Raw genomic sequence first — 18,041 nt, forward strand, 5'->3', positions numbered from 1 at the left:
AAATACCTGCTCAAAAAATAGCGTTTTTTAATTTGTTTTTAAAAATGTCCACAGATGTTGCATCTCTCAGGGCTTGTGGGAGCATGTTCCAAAGATGTGGAGCAACTGCTTGGAAAGCCCTGTCACCTTTGGTTTTTAGATTTGTTTTTGGCGTTGTTATAAGGCCCTGATCAGCCGACCTTAAGGCTCTTTGTGGCTCATAGCGTGGGACCAGATCTATGAGGTACTGAGGAGCCTGACCATGCAGTGCTCTGTAGGTAATAACTAAAATTTTAAAATGGACCCTGAACTTGACAGGGAGCCAGTGCAAGGAGGCCAGGATGGGAGTGATATGGCACTTCCTGCTGGATCTGGTGAGTAATCTGGCTGCTGCATTTTGGATAAGCTGAAGACGTCCCATGTCAGTTTTGTTGAGGCAGGTGAAGAGTGAATTACAGTAGTCCAAACGTGATGATATGAATGCGTGAATGATCATTTCTAGCTCTGGGTATGAGACAACAGATCTGAGCTTGGCAATATTTCTGAGATGGAAAAAGCAGGTGCGGGTTATTGAGCTGATGTGAGTGTTGAGTTGCATGGTCTGGTTGAAGTTGACACCTAGGTTCCTGATATTTGGACGGACATAGTCTTTAAGGGGCCCGATGCAGTCCACCACCTTTGGAATGAGGCTATCAGGTGCCACAATGAGCACCTCGGTTTTCGTCTCATTCAGGGATAAAAAATTGTCCGACATCCAGGCCTTTATAGCTGACAAGCACTCATGTAAAATGTTGAAATTAAAATCAGTTGGGCTCTTTGGGTTAAAAGAATAATAAAGCTGGATGTCATCTGCATAAAAGTGATAAGATATACCTTTAAAAGTGCTGATAAGGTGTCCTAGTGGTAGCATGTAAAGTGCAAATAGCGTTGGCCCAAGAACGGAGCCCTGGGGGACCCCATAGGAAAGGGGGGCAGATGCTGACACATGTGTGCCAACAGCCACATTAAAACTCCTACCCGTGAGGTAGGAGGAAAACCAATTAAGAGCCTTTCCTGTGATCCCTACCTGTTTATTGAGTCTATTTATTAAAATAGAGTAGTCTAGCGTGTCGAAAGCAGCACTCATGTCAAGTAAAACCAGGATTGAACAATTTCCAACATCAGATGCCATCATTAAGTCACTTGAAACTTTTAAAAGGGCTGTCTCTGTAGAGTGCAACTGTCTAAAACCGGACTGGAACTTATCTAAAATGCTGTGGTCATTTAAAACTGTTAAAAGTTGGGTGGCAACGACTTTTTCTAGAATTTTGGAGATAAAAGGGAGCTTTGAGATTGGGCGGTAGCTGCTGTGGGATTCGGGATCCAATCCAGGCTTTTTTAAAAGTGGATGGACAGTAGCTGTTTTAAAATAGGAGGGGACTTGACCAGAGGACAGAGAGAGGTTGATGATATTGACTAGAGTTGGGCCTATGGAGCTAAAAACATCTTTTAAAATAGTGGTTGGGATGATGTCTAGTGGACTGGAGGAGGTTTTCATGCTGCTGACGAGCTCTGAAAGATGATGGAGGGAAACGGGTGCAAAAGAGTCGAGGATAGACTGGTGATTTGAAGGTGGGTGATGAGCAGAAGTGGAGGGGATAATGGATGCTCTGATGGATTCCACCTTGTTTATAAAAAATGACAGGAAGTTGTTACAGTCGGTGGCGGAAAAAACAGGGGGGTCAGGTGATGGTGGACAGACAATGTTGTTAATGGTATCAAAAAGTACTTTGGGATTTCGTCGGCTGGAGGAGATTAGCTTTGCAAAGTATGCTGCCCTTGCTGCTTTGACCACGGAGTTAAAACTAATTAAAAGAGCTTTAAGCTGTAGCCGGTGGGACTCGAGTTTAGAGGACTTCCACCGGCGCTCGACCTTTCTGCACTCACGGCGGAGGGAACGAGTTTCCTCGTTTAAACATGGGGCTTTATTTAAAGTGCGAATAGTGCAAGATTTAAAAGGAGCAACTACATCTAGATGGATGGATGATGGATGGATGGATGGGTGGGTGGATGGATGGATGATGGATGGATGGATGGATGATGGATGGATGGATGGATGATGGAGGGATGGATGGGTGGATGGATGGATGGATGGATGGATTGATGGATGGATGGATGGATGATGGATGATGGATGATGGATGGATGGATGGATGGATGATGGATGATGGATGATGGATGATGGATGATGGATGGATGGATGGATGGACAGGCAGATGGATGGATGGATGGATGGGTGGATGGATGGATGATGGATGATGGATGATGGATGGGTGGATGGATGGGTGGATGGATGGATGGATGAATGGATGATGGATGATGGATGATGGATGATGGATGGATGGATGGATGGATGGATGATGGATGGATGGATGGATGATGGATGGATGGGTGGATGGATGGATGGATGGATGGACAGATGGATGGACGGATGGATGGATGGATGGATGGACGGATGGATGGATGGATGGATGGACAGGCAGATGGATGGACAGGCAGATGGATGGATGGGTGGATGGACAGATGGGTGGATGAGTGGATGGATGGATGGATGGATGGATGGATGGATGGATGGATGGATGGATGGATGGCCAGCTTGGGGTGACAGCTTGGACCTGGCAGGCCAGTGTCTTCACCCCAACCTCACAGCTTGGACTGACAACACTGCTTCTCTATTGCTTTCTTCAATAAAAAGTGTCACCACGAAACATGAGGCAGCCCCTGCTGGTGTTGGGGAGACCCCAGAGCAGCTCCCTCTCCCCTGACCAGCACCGGTGGTGGGGGAGACCCCAGAGCAGCTCCCTCTCCCCTGACCAGCACCGGTGGTGGGGGAGACCCCAGAGCAGCTCCCTCTCCCCTGACCGTCAATGGAAGGTGATCCAGGGAGAGAAACGATGCTCTGCCTGCAGTGTGGAGGGTTCCAGCTGGCTTCGGTGCAGTAGGGAATGCACAGTAACTGTTTTGGTATTTTTGGGTGGGACATGAACTAAAGAGGGATGCCAGAATTCTCCACCACATCCTGTTCACATATGTCCATTTAGTGTCTTTCTCTTTTTATACTGTTAGCTTCTGAAAAGCATAAAGTAATGAAATGCTTTACATTTTAAAATATAATGACGTTTTTTGTCATACTTTAACGACAACTTTTGTTCCCAAGAAGAGTAAGAAAATCCATAAGTATCAGTATCGATAAGTGCCATTAATATTAATAAATTCCCAACGATACCATCCCTAGTTGTGATCAGCTAAGGTTTTTCTCCAAAAACAGTTGAACAGGTGTCATAAATCTGCATGAAAAGATGAACAAGAATCAGTGTTGAGGTTCCAGATTGAGGAACCACCAGTTTGTGCTCTGGTTTCTGGCTCACAAGAAACGAACAATCAGCTTTCAGATATGGTTATGGTTGATAGCAGATCTCTGACTGACTGAGTGGAAGGCAGCTCACGCTGTACAGTCATACGCTGGTAGGACTGGTGGTGTTATCAGTAAAATCCAGTCCCTGCCATTCTGCTTTCCACTGTTCTCCTTTAACCTGTCGAGACCTGCCTCTCCAAATGCATGACAGGTAAATGTTTTTGACCTGTGATGTTTACTGTGATTAAAGATGCCCTTTTAAGCTTTATTTTGGAATATAAAAAAAAGGGGGGGGGACTGTCTGTGTGGCTCTTTTGTTGAAATAGACTCAACGTGGGTGGGACAGAAGCTCTGTGTGCGCTGTTCACGTCTTGTGGTGGACAAAAGCGGTTTTGGAATCATGACGGCTCAGCTACAAATTTGTACAAACACATGCAACCACCAGCAAAAACTGCTGCAACACATACAGTACAACCACTGGTAAGGAATATGGCAAGGCATACAACAATAGAAAAAATGACAGCAACGCATAATCACTGGCAAGAAATACAGCAACACAGGATGGCAACATAGACTACGTTTACATGCTAAATAACCCTTTTTTAACCGGAATATTAGCAATAACCCGGTTTTGCACGGCCATGTAAACACCAATAACCCCTTTGAATAACCCGAATTTGCTCATATTCCGGTTTTTAAAAACCCCAATATGAGCCCTGGGTTACTCCTTTTAAAACCTGAATATTGGGTCATGTAAACGCTAAACGGAATATCCCCATCAAACGGAACAGGAATCTGTTTTCTGCACATGTTCTGTTCACAAGGAATCCTGGTCTTTTGAGTCCAGGAAGTTCTTATAAACACGGAGAAACGCAAGACCAGGAGGAGACTTCAAAAAATCACTTCATAAGTGAATCACTTCATAAATGTAATGAAAGATATGAACATTTCTGCATTTGTAGACGGTAGAAAGTACAGGGATAGAAGATTTACAAAAAGGTGAGTGAAAAGTTGCGCAAAGCAGCATTTGTATGAACGCCAGACCAGATCAAGCTCCGCTGGAAGACGCTGAAAAAGGAGAACTACAGGGACAAGAAACAAAACTTCTACTGGGCTGTTGCTTATCCTCCGTGCTGCTGTTATTGTTGTTCTCCGTGCGTTGCTGGTTTGATCCAGATATCCCAAATGATTAATCACCATGTATACAGGGATAACCCAGATTATTCTGAATGTTTCAGTAACCGGAATATTGACCTTAACCCCAATTTTGAGTGTATGTAAACGTAGTCACTGGCAAAAATATGGAAAAACATACAACCACTTTGCGCTATGGCAAGGTGCATTAGCATCCTGAAAACTGACCTAATAATGGCCAAACTCACTTTGAAATGAGAAAAATGTAAAGATGTCAACACACACCTGCACATTTTCCATAGAGTTAACAATCATCTCTCCAAAGGGCCAGATCTCTTTGGTGGTCCTGCACCAAATAAAAGTTCAGACATCATCCGTTCACCTAGTGAAGATGTGTATTCATCACTGCATCAGCAGTAAATGAGTGCTTCTCTTCAGCCCTCTATAATCTTGTTTTCTTTGTTCTTCTATGTAAATCATTTTCCTTCATCATTCTCACAGCTTGATGGGAAACACTGACTCCTGTTCTTGTCCGTTTGTTTTGCTCAGCGTTTTCTTTTTCATTTTTCATTTCCTTGTCCTGAGTTTTCCATCTTGACACGCCGACAGTTTCGCAAGCCCACCTGTACGCTTCCCTTTTCTATAACTGCCGGTTTGTTTGTAGCCGTTCCAGATGTTCCAGATGCATATCGTCTGTTGGCTGCCAACATACGATATGTTTTAACACAGTCAGTGCTGGATTATCTTCTTAAAGAAGTTGGAAAAACCTTTACATTCTTTCACCCCGGCTTGTCGGTAAACACTCTTTCGTAAGTGCTCACTCGTGCAGGTCTTTCTTTTAGAAATGCACATTAAAGGGTGATTCCATGTGTTATACATACATACATACATACATACATACATACATACATACATACATACATACATACATACATACATACATACATACATACATACATACATACATACACACACACACACACACACACACACACACACACACACACACACACACACACACACACACACACACACACACACACACACACACACACACACACACACACACACACACATACATACATACATACATACAGTACGTACATATACATACACTTTAAGTTTTAACTTTCGCTGGTTCAACAGCTGTGGCTCAAATGCAAAAATGCCTCTCCTGCCAGTTCTGACGCTATGAATTCGTTCTGCCGTAGATCCCACTTGCGATATTCAGTTATCAACAGCGGCATCAACCTCTGCGGTGGAAAGAGCTTTTGACGAGTGCGTCTTTGGACTTATGAGAATACTTTATGGCGTGAGACGATATCTGATGCAACAGAAAAGCCACTTCACTGTGGTGAAAAGGGTTCCCCTCATGCAAACAACAACAGAAGAAAAATCCCCTCACGCATCTGAAAGGCAAGACAAAACAACTGGAGTCCTGCTATCATGAGATCAGCTGACCCAGCAGCGTGTCTGTGGAATCCAGCCAGAACAACGACGACTGCAGTTTTTAAACTTCAAGGATCTTATTTATCGTTCTGTGCATGTCATCACATCCCGCCAGTCATCCGTGGGGACTTTATTTAACTGCACTGACTGTAACTTGGGGGGGGGGGGGGTTTGATTTGATTTTGATTTGAAGATTTTATTTTGAACATACATGTTAAAAAAGAGTACAAAAAAGTAAAAAAATAGAATATATATAAATATACAACAACAAACGGCCAGCATTTAGTTGTGCTACTATGTATGTATGTACTAATAGAAGTAATTATAATGTATAGTATTACATTATCATTACTTTACTATAATACTACAATATAATAGAGAACAATAGACAGCAATGGTATAACAATATACTTGAATAACTATATCAGAATCAGAATCAGAATCGTCTTTATTGGCCAGGTTCGAACATTGTCCAACAAGGAATTTGACTCCGGTTATTTCGCTCTTTAGATTTAGAATATCAAACAGTAAATAAACAAATGTGGCACTTATTGACATATATACAATTAAAGAACCGAAGGTGCAGCAGTTTGATAGAAAAAAAATGGCGGCTCTGAATAAAATAACATATATACAATTATACAAAAAAGTGAGAGGCGCAGCAGAGTGAGGCAGACATGATTATTGCCGGAAGGTGCATTGTTATAGCATGTAACTGCTATTATTGTTATTGCACGTGATTGGCACTCTTTTATTATTAATTGTGAGAGTTCATCAGAGCAACAGCTCGGGGGAAGAAACTGTCCTTTTCCTTGTATATAAGAGTAGATATGCTACTGTATATATACACTGGTTCATATATTTACCTCCGATTATATACATAACATTTTTTTATAAATCTATATATCAACATATCTACATATAACTATAAATGAATATATATTAATAGAGATATAGATACACAAATACTGTACGGGTGGGCACACGTCTGTGATAAGCAACCATAGCCTGTAACTACTGGGTTATCCATTTAACAGAAAACCCAGTTAATATACTTTCAAGGCACATTCCATTACCCAGACTTTGGTCTGAGCAGCGAGAGTGGAGCGGCAGTCCAACACCCACACGCACTCTGAGAGACAAATAAAAGCTGCTGATTTAGTGCGGCCGAGTGCCACAGCGGCGACGCACAAGTGAGTAAGAGTGTTACGACATCAGCGCCGCTTCTACGCTGCTGATTAACCACCGGGACGCTGATTATTCATCAAGAGCTTTTACACTTCAGTGATGCGTTACGAGTCACTGTTTATTTACCCATTCTAACCCTTTAGCCTTTCAGCAAACACGCACCAGGGTGCTTTGAGAGGGCAGGGAAACACTCAAATAGAAAAGAACTTGTGGCTAAAGAGAAATACCCCCCTAAATATGACTGCTTTTCCTGATTTCCGATTAAATGATAGCCCTTCTTGGGTTACATGTTGAAACTGGAGTGAGACAGTTTTAGACCCTGAGCTTCCAGCAGCTCGTGTGAGGGTGAAAAGTTAAAGTATAACTGATGGTGAAGGTCGGTGCTGTTATGTGGTTCACTACTCCAGCTGTCAAAGGGTTTAAATGTATATTTTCTTTTCCTGAACTCTGCACTTTTTCCTGCTCTAAGATTATTGTGTAGGAACGGTGGTCTGGAGACGCCGGGGACCTCGGTGCGTCACAGGGAAGTGGAGGAGGAGAGCGCGGACCGTCATTAACTCTGCTCCTGATGGCTCCTGAAGGGGCCGTAACTGAAATGTGAGATCTCTTTGTGCTCCTGTTACTGAAGAGGGAAAGTCACGCTCCTGTGACCCGCTTCCATCTGGCGCTCCGGCCAGCGGATAACCTCCATAAATACCAGCTTCTTGGAGCTGGAGGCAGATGACCACATGAAGAAGATTCAGGCTCCACCGATGAAAATATTGGAAACAGTTTGTGTAGCACAAAGTAGAAACTCTGCAAAATGATTTAATTCATTACGTCTGTTAAGCAGAAATAGTTCTGATTTCTACGGCTAAGTCTAAATAACCGATTCGGCCAATCTCTACGTCTAATATTGACGTTTTAGTAAGTTTATCCATGTAAATGATACGATTTGGTTTTAAATAATGATGGATGGAAGTACTTTGAGTTACAACTGAGTGAGAGGTGTTCACTCCTTCAAACTGATGTAGGGAAAACAAGTGATGGAGTGACTCTTCCTGCATGTCTCTGTTTCTTCCAGAAAATATACAATTTCTACTGCTGCAAAATGACAGACCACTCAGATCCCTCTTCTCTGGCTAAACGATGGTCGTCCGAACCAATCGCTGACGTGATGGAAGCTGATACCTCCAGAGAAGGGCCATGACCAGGTGGGTCCGTGTTTCAGCAACATAAAACAGAGCCGTATTATATACATCCATCCATCCATCCATCCATCCATCCATCCATCCATCCATCCATCCATCCATCCATCCATCCATCCATCCATCCATCCATCCATCCATTATCTGTACCCACTTTCTCCTTTGCAGGGTCACAGGGGTCTACTGGAGTCTATCCCAGCTATTTTCAGGCGAGAGGCAGGTACAACCTGGACAGGTCGCGAGTCCATCGCAGGGCCACATACATCCACATAGTGGTGGGGAAAACATTTATATTGCAATATATTGTTGCGCTCTCTGTCGCAATAAATAATCGACAAACGGCAAATATCGCTATTTTAGTACAATACACATAATGGATTTACGCGGTTGTCACCGCACTATTGTTCATGCACTTCAATTTGTCCAGCTGTACAGTGTTTACATTTACAAGACTAGCAGGCAGTGAGGTACTATGCAAAATTAAGTTGCTTACTGACTTTTCAGTATTAGAAACAAAGCAGTGCACTGTCCTGGTTTATATAAAACATGTTATTAATGTTCATGCACTTTAATTTGTCCAGCTGTACAGTTTACATTTACAAGACTAGGAGGCAGTGAGGAAATATACAAATGCACTTTCTTTGTACATTGTATGAAGTTTTGGCATTGAATAAATGCATAACTACAGACGTTTTCCTTTTTATGGGTATTTTTTCTTTTTCAGTCACATATATCGTGATATATCGTTGATGAAATTTCTTACGATATATCGAATATTGTAGATATTGTGTATCGTGATATTATCGTTATCGTGGGCCACATATCGCCACAGTATTGAATTGTGAGTTACCCGTATCGTCCCACCCCTACATACACACAACCAGACACACTCACTCACACCTACGGGCAATTTAGAATCACCAATTAACCTAGCATGCATGTTTTTGGACTGTGGGAGGAAGCCGGAGTAACTGGAGGGAACCCACGCAAGCACGGGGAGAACATGCAAACCTTCTCGCTGTGAGGCAACAGTGCTAATCACCAAGCCACCATGCTGCCCTGTATTATATCCTGACTGGATATTTCTATTTAGAAATACTCAGAGAGGACGTATTGATCACTCTTCTGCTCATGTGTGTCTGAAGTGATGATCACCTCTAATAAGTCTGGCTTCATGCAGGTCTCCACGTATGTCACTGAGGGCCATTTTCAGCCTCAGGGTTCATGACAGTAAACACATGCATGCTAACACTAGCCCATTTAAGGGTGCTTTCAGACCTGTGGCCCGTTTGTTTTGTTTCCGATTCAGGGGCTAAATCGATACAGTTGTTTCGTTTTTCGTTCGTGCCGTTTGTGTTCACAAGGCAGCCGTCTGTAGCGGTTCAAAGCTGATAACAAATGCCATGCGCAACTGTTCTCTCATTGGTCAGAATTGAATGTGGAAGGAGTTTCCTCTTCTGTACCCTGGGAAAAACAACAACTATGGAGCATTGAACCACAGTTATGAGTGAGTTGTGTCGGTTGCTGCGTGGATTCTGTTCTCACTGCAAACGAACCGCTCCAGGTCTGGAATGGAAGCGAGCCAAGATCGCCTAGGAGGGGTGGTTTGTTTTATCCCGCATCCGAGCAGGATTGCTGTGTTCACATATACCAAACGAACCGATCTTTAGGGGGAAACGCTCCCTCGTTTCGGAACAACTCCAAACGTGACAGGTGTGAAAGCACCCTAAGACACCCTCCTCTCTGCTCCTCTTCCACTTCCTTGTTTTCCCAGCTCACTGAGGATGTGAGTGTCAAGGAGGACAGATGGATCCCTGATCCTCCTCTCTAGTAGCAGTTCATATACAGGAAAGATGCTCAAATGTGTACACCAGGCAAACAGCACGGCCGGCACCACATTAAAGCCATCAAACCTAGGTTTACATGAACAGAGACATTATCTCTGAGGATTATTCACAAGTTTGCGTTTGTGTCTCGTGCACTTGTTTGTCCTGGTGGTTTGCCATCACAGAAAGTTGACTGTTCTGTGCACGCACAAGGATTTAGCGTCATTATATCGAAGGCTTTTTGAAGCTCTGAAGCTTTATCGTGTTAGCAGTTCTCTGTCAATCAAACCCAATGAAACCACACCTTGTGAGTTTGTTTTTTTTCCTAATTTACTGTATGTCCTTTCGCTTTTATGTATGAAAACGAAACAAAAAACTACTGGAAAGCAGGTTTTTCAAGTCCATAAAACACGTTCAGGTTGAGGTGTGTGCATGCAAAGTTGTTCACTGGGAGTCTGGGAAACTAATGCAATACATTTTATTATTGAGCCTTTTGTGGAGCGGTGGAAATGGCAGCACATCTACTCTTCTGTCCAGTCCTGTCACTGAAATGAGCGGAGACAACTGGCAAGAGGCCGCTCAGGGCTACATAACTGCCTCAGCAGGCGGCTGGGCTCTCCCACTCTGCTCCTGAAAGTTATCCTCCCAGATCTTTCAGGCAACCTCTCTCTTTTACTTGGCCCTAATCCTCTCATTCCTCCCTGTCTTAAGTGTCCTCCCCTTTAACTCTGTCCAGTTTCCTCGACCATTATCCCTCCTTCTGTTTGACCCGGAGGATCCGGCGGAGCAAGTTAAGGCTCCGAAGTCGACTTATATGGTAAAGATAAAAGTGAAATGTCGGAGAGGTTAAAGAAGTGGGTAACCCTTTCCCTTCTTTCTTCTCTTCTGTCTGAGATACGTGCTCGCCGAGCTATGGAGACACAAGCTGATTCCAACTGGATCCAACGTAATGACAAACGTTCACAGAGGTCAGGAAGGATGATTTGTCTGTGTCTCCTCGCCGGCACCTTCAATACAACCTCCTTGGCTGAACACAAGTATCAAGAAATGCTCAGGCACTGAGCGGCTCCTGCCCCGACATGACAAAGATTCTCTCGGAAGGAAGGAAGCGGGATCCTTCCTGTGCAAGCGTACCGAGGGGATGGCTATCAGCATCATCTGAAAGCAAACCAAGAAAAAAACAACAACAGCCCCATGCTGTTGTTGGAATGTCAAGCTGTTCTGGCGCTGAGCAAGGGATGAGGAGCTCCCTGCAGCCCGAGGTGCTCTGGTGAGGTCAGAGGGCCAGGAGAAAGAGCGCATGGGCGGACGCTTCGATGCCTTGTGTACCGGTATGTGTGTTTGTGACACATAATGCCATAGGACCCCACAGTCCTTCTGGTATGTGGGATTTCCAGGTTCAAAATAGGCCCGTTGTGGGAGGAGGGCAGAAGGGAACAGCAGCAACGGGGGGAGAAGGGACAGAGGGTTATTCACGGCTACGTTGTTCTTATTTCTCACATAAACGTGGGCTTTTCCTCATCTGCATTGTGTGGTCAGTCTTAGCAAGGATGACATAGGCCGAGCTGGTTGAGGTGCTACTAAGAATGTGAGGGGAAAGCAGCGCTGGTGTCAAGAAGTTACCACAGGTTACAAGCACAACTACAACCAGTTACGAGCACATCTAAACAAGTTACAAGCACAACTAAACAAGTTGCAAGCACAACTACCACAAGTTACAAGTACATCTAAACAAGTTACAAGCACAACTAAACAAGTTGCAAGCACAACTACCACAAGTTACAAGCACAACTACCACAAGTTACAAGCACAACTACCACAAATTACAAGCACAACTACCACAAGTTACAAGCACAACTACAACAAGTTACAAGCACAACTACCACAAGTTACAAGCACAACTACAACAAGTTACAAGCACAACTACACAAGTTACGAGCACAATTACAACAAGTTACGAGCACAACTACACAAGTTACGATTACAACTACAACAAGTTACAATCACAACTACAAGTTACAAGCACAACTACAACAAGTTACAAGCACAACTACACAAGTTACGAGCACAATTACAACAAGTTACGAGCACAACTACACAAGTTACGATTACAACTACAACAAGTTACAATCACAACTACAAGTTACAAGCACAACTACAACAAGTTACAAGCACAACTACACAAGTTACGATTACAACTACGACAAGTTACGAGCACAACTACAACAAGTTACCAGCACAACTAAACAAGTTACGAGCCCAACTAAACAAGTTACGAGCCCAACTACACAAGTTACAAACACAACTACACAAGTTACAGGCACAACTACAAGTTACGAGCCCAACTACAACAAGTTACAAGCACAACTACACAAGTTACGAGCACAACTAAACAAGTTACAAGCACAACTAAACAAGTTACGAGCCCAACTAAACAAGTTACGAGCCCAACTACACAAGTTACAAACACAACTACACAAGTTACAGGCACAACTACAACAAGTTACGAGCCCAACTACAACAAGTTACAAGCACAACTACACAAGTTACGATTACAACTACGACAAGTTACGAGCACAACTACAACAAGTTACGAGCACAACTAAACAAGTTACGAGCCCAACTACACAAGTTACAAGCACAAGTACACAAGTTACGAGCACAACTAAACAAGTTACAAGCACAACTACAACAAGTTACGAGCACAACTACACAAGTTGCAGGCAAAATTACACAAGTTACACAAAGACTTAAAACAAGTTACAACAAGGTAAAAGGAAAGTGAAGTTGTGCGTAAGTGTGTGTGTAATTGTGTGTGTAAGTGTGTGTGTAAGTGCGTGTGTAAGTGCGTGTGTAAGTGCGTGTGTAAGTGCATGTGTAAGTGCGTGTGTAAGTGTGTGTGTAAGTGTGTGTGTAAGTGCGTGTGTAAGTGCATGTGTAAGTGCATGTGTAAGTGCATGTGTAAGTGCGTGTGTAAGTGTGTGTGTGTAAGTGTGTGTGTAAGTGCGTGTGTAAGTGCATGTGTATGTGCGTGTGTAAGTGTGTGTGTGTAAGTGTGTGTGTAAGTGTGTGCGGGTCAGTTGGTGAGCGACAGAAAACGAGAGGGAGAGAAATCCAACTCTGCATCAGCTGCAATGCTGCATTGTAAATAACATAAATATGCAGAATGAGTGTAAATCCGGTGTAGCTTCCACACACAACTGTAAGGAGGTATTATACATCCCTCCACCTTCAGGAGGCAGTCATGTGACTTCACTTGGAGACGACTTAGACGCTGGCTGAGATCAGTGTGAGTGCAGGCTCTCCAGCCTTTTCCTCTCCATTCAGCCATCGAGCTCCTCCGCCTCTGAAAACATCTTAATCCTTCCTGCTGCAGCCTGCACCTCTCTGACTCCCCGTCTGAAGAACATCTGCTAAGAACATCTTCTGGTCCCGCTTTTACCTGGGATGACCTGCTCTCCAGCAGGAAAGGGCCCTTTAGAGCACCTTTATATTAAGACTAAGACATTCCCGATGGTGGAACGACCTACCAAACTCTGTCTGATCTGTAGGGTCTGCACCACTTTTAAGAGCAAGCAAAAGACATCGGCATCTCGTAAGATCCATGCACTTACGACAATTTAAATGTAGAAACGACACTAGATGGGAGACGGGATTGGTTGGAACAAAGATGTTTGTAGTTGTCAACTTGACTGAAGAACCTCTGTATCCTGTGCCATAATGTAGAGATCTGTTGTGAGATGGTTTTTACCCACTGTTCACTAAGAAATCATTTTATCTGCACTTTTCTTTCTTTTAGCTTCAGCTCCACTGTTAGGGCCTGTGGGATATGTGTACTCATTACAAAAAAAGGAAAAAAAAACTTTCCTGTTTGCAGATTTTCTTTTTTCTTTTTCCCTCATCTTTTTTTCATACATCTGGGATACAGTCTTTAATGCAATCTGATTTCATAAGCATAAACCAATAAATGCCATACATTGTTTATCACCTTGTTTATAGATCAAATAAATGTATCCCAGCAACAAAAAGGTGGTGTCTTCTTAGACGTAGCTTTCTTATTTAAAAAACAAACCAAAAAAAACCTGTCCAACTGGACTCGTCTGTCCGTCTGACCAGTCTGACTAGCACTCATACAGCCCTACCCTCCTATGCGATTTTGTGATTTTGATTCTACCATATGTCATATGTTGTCTTCCTGTTTGTGTCCTTTTAGAGATGATTTATTTTTTATAGTTGTTGTTGTTTTAATATATCTATTTTTTTTCAAATGCACCTTAAAGAAGATTGCATCCAATTTCGTTGTACATGTACAAATGACAATAAAGACATTCTATTCTATTCTATTCTATTCTATTCTATTGTGCTTGTGTTGATGTATCTCAGATGTAAGTCGCTTTAGATAAAAGCGTCTGCTAAATGACAGTAGTATAGTATAGTATAGTATAGTATAGTATAGTATAGTATAGTATAGTATAGTATAGTATAGTATAGTATAGTATAGTATGGTAAGACTAATTGTAGGTGTAGGGACTGCAATGTTTCATCCTCTCCTCCTTTACTTTGCATCACTTTCACTTACTTTTAGAAATATGACGTCATATAATCTTGTTTGACTTTGTTTCGATGATAGTGATTGATTTCATGTGTCCTTCAGCAACACTAGTTTTCTCAGCTCTGGAAGAGAAGACTCCGTGTGCGCAGCGCGCACCATAGCGCCGCATAGCTGGAGCGGATCAGCGCAGTGACTCACCTGTTGCGCCTGACAGTCCCCGGCTCTCCGGAGGGAGAAAACAAAAAACATCCCCTCCAGTCCTCACTAAACCGTCCCGATGTGGCTTTGAAAAGGAGTCCGTCGCGCAGAGCGACCGCTGCGGATGAGCTCACGGCGCAAAACGGTTTGTGGAAAAAGTTTGTGTTGGAAAGTCACTCACCGGCGGTCCCGGACAGCAGCGCCGGCACCAGCAGCACCAGGACGGGGACGAGGAGCGGTCCCCGCGGCGGCGGGGGCGAGGAGCGGGCATGAGCCGGCATGTTTCCGCGGCCTCCGGCCCGAGATGGTCATCAAGAGAGGAAAAGAGAGGAAAAGAGAGGAGGAGAGAGGAGAGGAAGGAGAGAGGAGGAGAGGAGCTGGGAACGAGTCTGGTGCGTCTCTGCTGCGCTGCGCTGCGCAGCTGTGGAGTCACTGACACACACACACACACACACACACACACACACACACACACACACACACACACAAACACACACACACACACACACACACACACACACACACACACACACTGCTCAGACACACACACACACACACACACACACACACACACACACACACACACACACACACACACACACACACACACACACACACACACACACACACACACACACACACACACACACACACAGGAAAGGAGGTGGGACTCTCTCTCTCTCTGTCTCTCTCTCTCTCTCTCTCTCTCTCTCTCTTTATATATATATATTCAATTCTATTCAAATTGGCTTTATTGGCATGAATGGTAACCATTGTTGCCGAAAGCATACAATATACATACAATTAAAATACAATTAATACATGAAATTATAAGACAATTACAATAAATATTTAACATTAAATAACTAACACATGCATACAATATATACAGAATACATTACAGTAATAGGCAGGGCTATAGGGAGACTGTGTTGTGTTTCTCTCCATCTATGACATGCGCTGATGTATTTAGCTGCTTCTAAAGCACTTTCCTTTTTTTCTCCAATTAAATGTTGGATTTTGTCCTGATGTGAGAGGGAATCAAAATCCTGGACTTGTTGTTTAATTTTAGGAAAGAACTTAGATCTAATGTCTCTCTCTCTCTCTCTCTCTCTCCCAGTGTATTAGTGTGCGTGATGTTGTGCCTGCGCCCTGCCGACAACATAAATACTGGAAGTGGGACAGTAAACAGCTCTTTACACACACACACACACACACACATGCGCGCGCACACACGCACGCACACACGGACACACACACACGCACGCAGGCCTCCAGTGAAGGCAGCACGTTTCCTGCGCGCTTCCAGGAATACCGCGGTGTTCCTGCAGAGCTCCAGAGGACCTGGAGAGACTCCCTGCCCGAGGAAGTGACATATTCACACTGAGGAAAAGTGAGACTTAAGTGTAGCAGTGTAAAAAAATAAAAAAATAAAGTGTGGCAGTGTTCATCAGTCTCTGACACAAGATTCAGAAAGGAATTAAGTGACTTCATGTTATAAAAGTACAGTTGAAGCCTGAAGTGAAACCTCGCAAGCGTTTTGCTGTGTAAGGACTCCTCATAATAATAATAATAATAATAATGATGATAATAATAATAATGAAAGCTGCAAGCAGCGATGAACGGGCCCTCGCGCGTGCAATTTTCACCGATAAAAGTCAAGGACTCAAAACAAATTCCGATGACACCACCCACGACTATTTATATCAAACCATTAAAAAGTTATTGCAGAAAAAAGGAAGTATCAAATATCGACCAATCAGAAAAAGGGGCGGGGCTAATTCATGCCATTGAAGGTCAAGTACTCAAAACTAAGTCCGATGACACCACCAACGAGTCTCTATGTAAAACCATTCAAAAGTTATAGCAGAAAATAGGGACTATCAAATATTAACCAATCTTTCTGCCAGAATAAGGGGCGGGGCTAATTCAGGCCAATGAAGGTCAAAGACTCAATACCGAGTCCGATGACACCGTCCACTTGTCTTTATCACAACCCGTTCAAAAGGTATGCCAGAGAATAGGGACTATCAAATATTGACCAATCAGAAGAAGGGACGGGGCTAATTTGCACCAATTATGTTCAAGTACTCAAAACCGAGTCCGATGACACCACCCACGACTCTTTATGTCAAACCATTCAAAAGTTATGGCAGAAAGTAGGAACTATCAAAAACGGACCAATCAGATGATGGGTGGGCGCGCTTCTTCGCGTCTATCGTCGCCACAGTAACGCTTTTGACTGAGAAAAGTAATGCACGTTGTCGCAGGATCGAGACGCACATTTTTTTATAACACACCTGGGTGCACGTTACGGTTAGGGTTGCATTAACTGCCGAAGGAATGGCATAAATTTTGCCAAAATTACACGATTAATTCAAAATGGCCGACTTCCTGTTCAGTTTCGGCCATGACTTCAAGAGACTTTTCTTTAAATGGCGACATGATACAGGTGTGTACCGATTTCCGTGCATGTACGTCAAACCGTATTGTGGGGCTTGAGGCACGAAGTTTTCTAGGGGGCGCTGTTGAGCCGTTAGGCCACGCCCATTAATGCAAACCATGTAATATCAAATTTTTCACCAGGCCTGGCTTGCGTGCAAAATTTGGTGAATTTTGGGGCACGTTTAGGAGGAAAAAAGGCCCTCATTTTCGAGAAAAAAAATTCCTACAGATACAATAGGGCCTTCGCACTGTCAGTGCTCGGGCCCTAATAATGATAATAATTGTTATTTCTCCTGTTCGTGTAAATCATGTTGAGATCTGGACCTTTCGTCTCTAGTGAAACCAAAGGACTTCCTCTGTTTTGGGTGATGTAGTTTGCTACAAATATGGGTAATAAATGAGTTAATAAACTTAACTCATGTTGAAGGTTCTGCAGCAAGCTGTAAAAACTAAAGCTTCACTGAGTGGATCGTCCTCATCATCCTATATGGATTTTGCTGGCACATTTCTTCAGGCCGTAGCCACCTTTCATCCAGCTGAAGCAGACAACCTGACAACCCAGAGATGCTCAGCATGCACACACAGCCAGTTAGCTTCCCATCCATCCATCACCTCTACCCATTCATTCCCATAACCGGGTCATGGGGATCTGCTGGAGCCTATTCCAGCTCTTTTTGGGCAAATGGCAGG

General features: G+C 43.5%; 1 protein-coding gene across 1 annotated transcript in view; it reads right to left on the bottom strand.

Moving 5' to 3' along the window:
* Positions 1–15,338, bottom strand: part of LOC133424374 (TGF-beta receptor type-2-like) — a 55,636-nt gene extending 40,298 nt beyond the window's left edge. The window contains exon 1 of the mRNA XM_061714928.1: positions 15,088–15,338. Within this exon, the coding sequence (XP_061570912.1) occupies positions 15,088–15,187 (100 nt within the window). The 5' untranslated portion in view covers positions 15,188–15,338. The remainder of the gene's footprint in view (positions 1–15,087) is intronic.
* Positions 15,339–18,041: the final 2,703 nt, after the last annotated feature.

Source organism: Cololabis saira, chromosome 3 (assembly GCF_033807715.1).
Source record: "Cololabis saira isolate AMF1-May2022 chromosome 3, fColSai1.1, whole genome shotgun sequence".
NCBI lineage: Eukaryota > Metazoa > Chordata > Actinopteri > Beloniformes > Belonidae > Cololabis > Cololabis saira.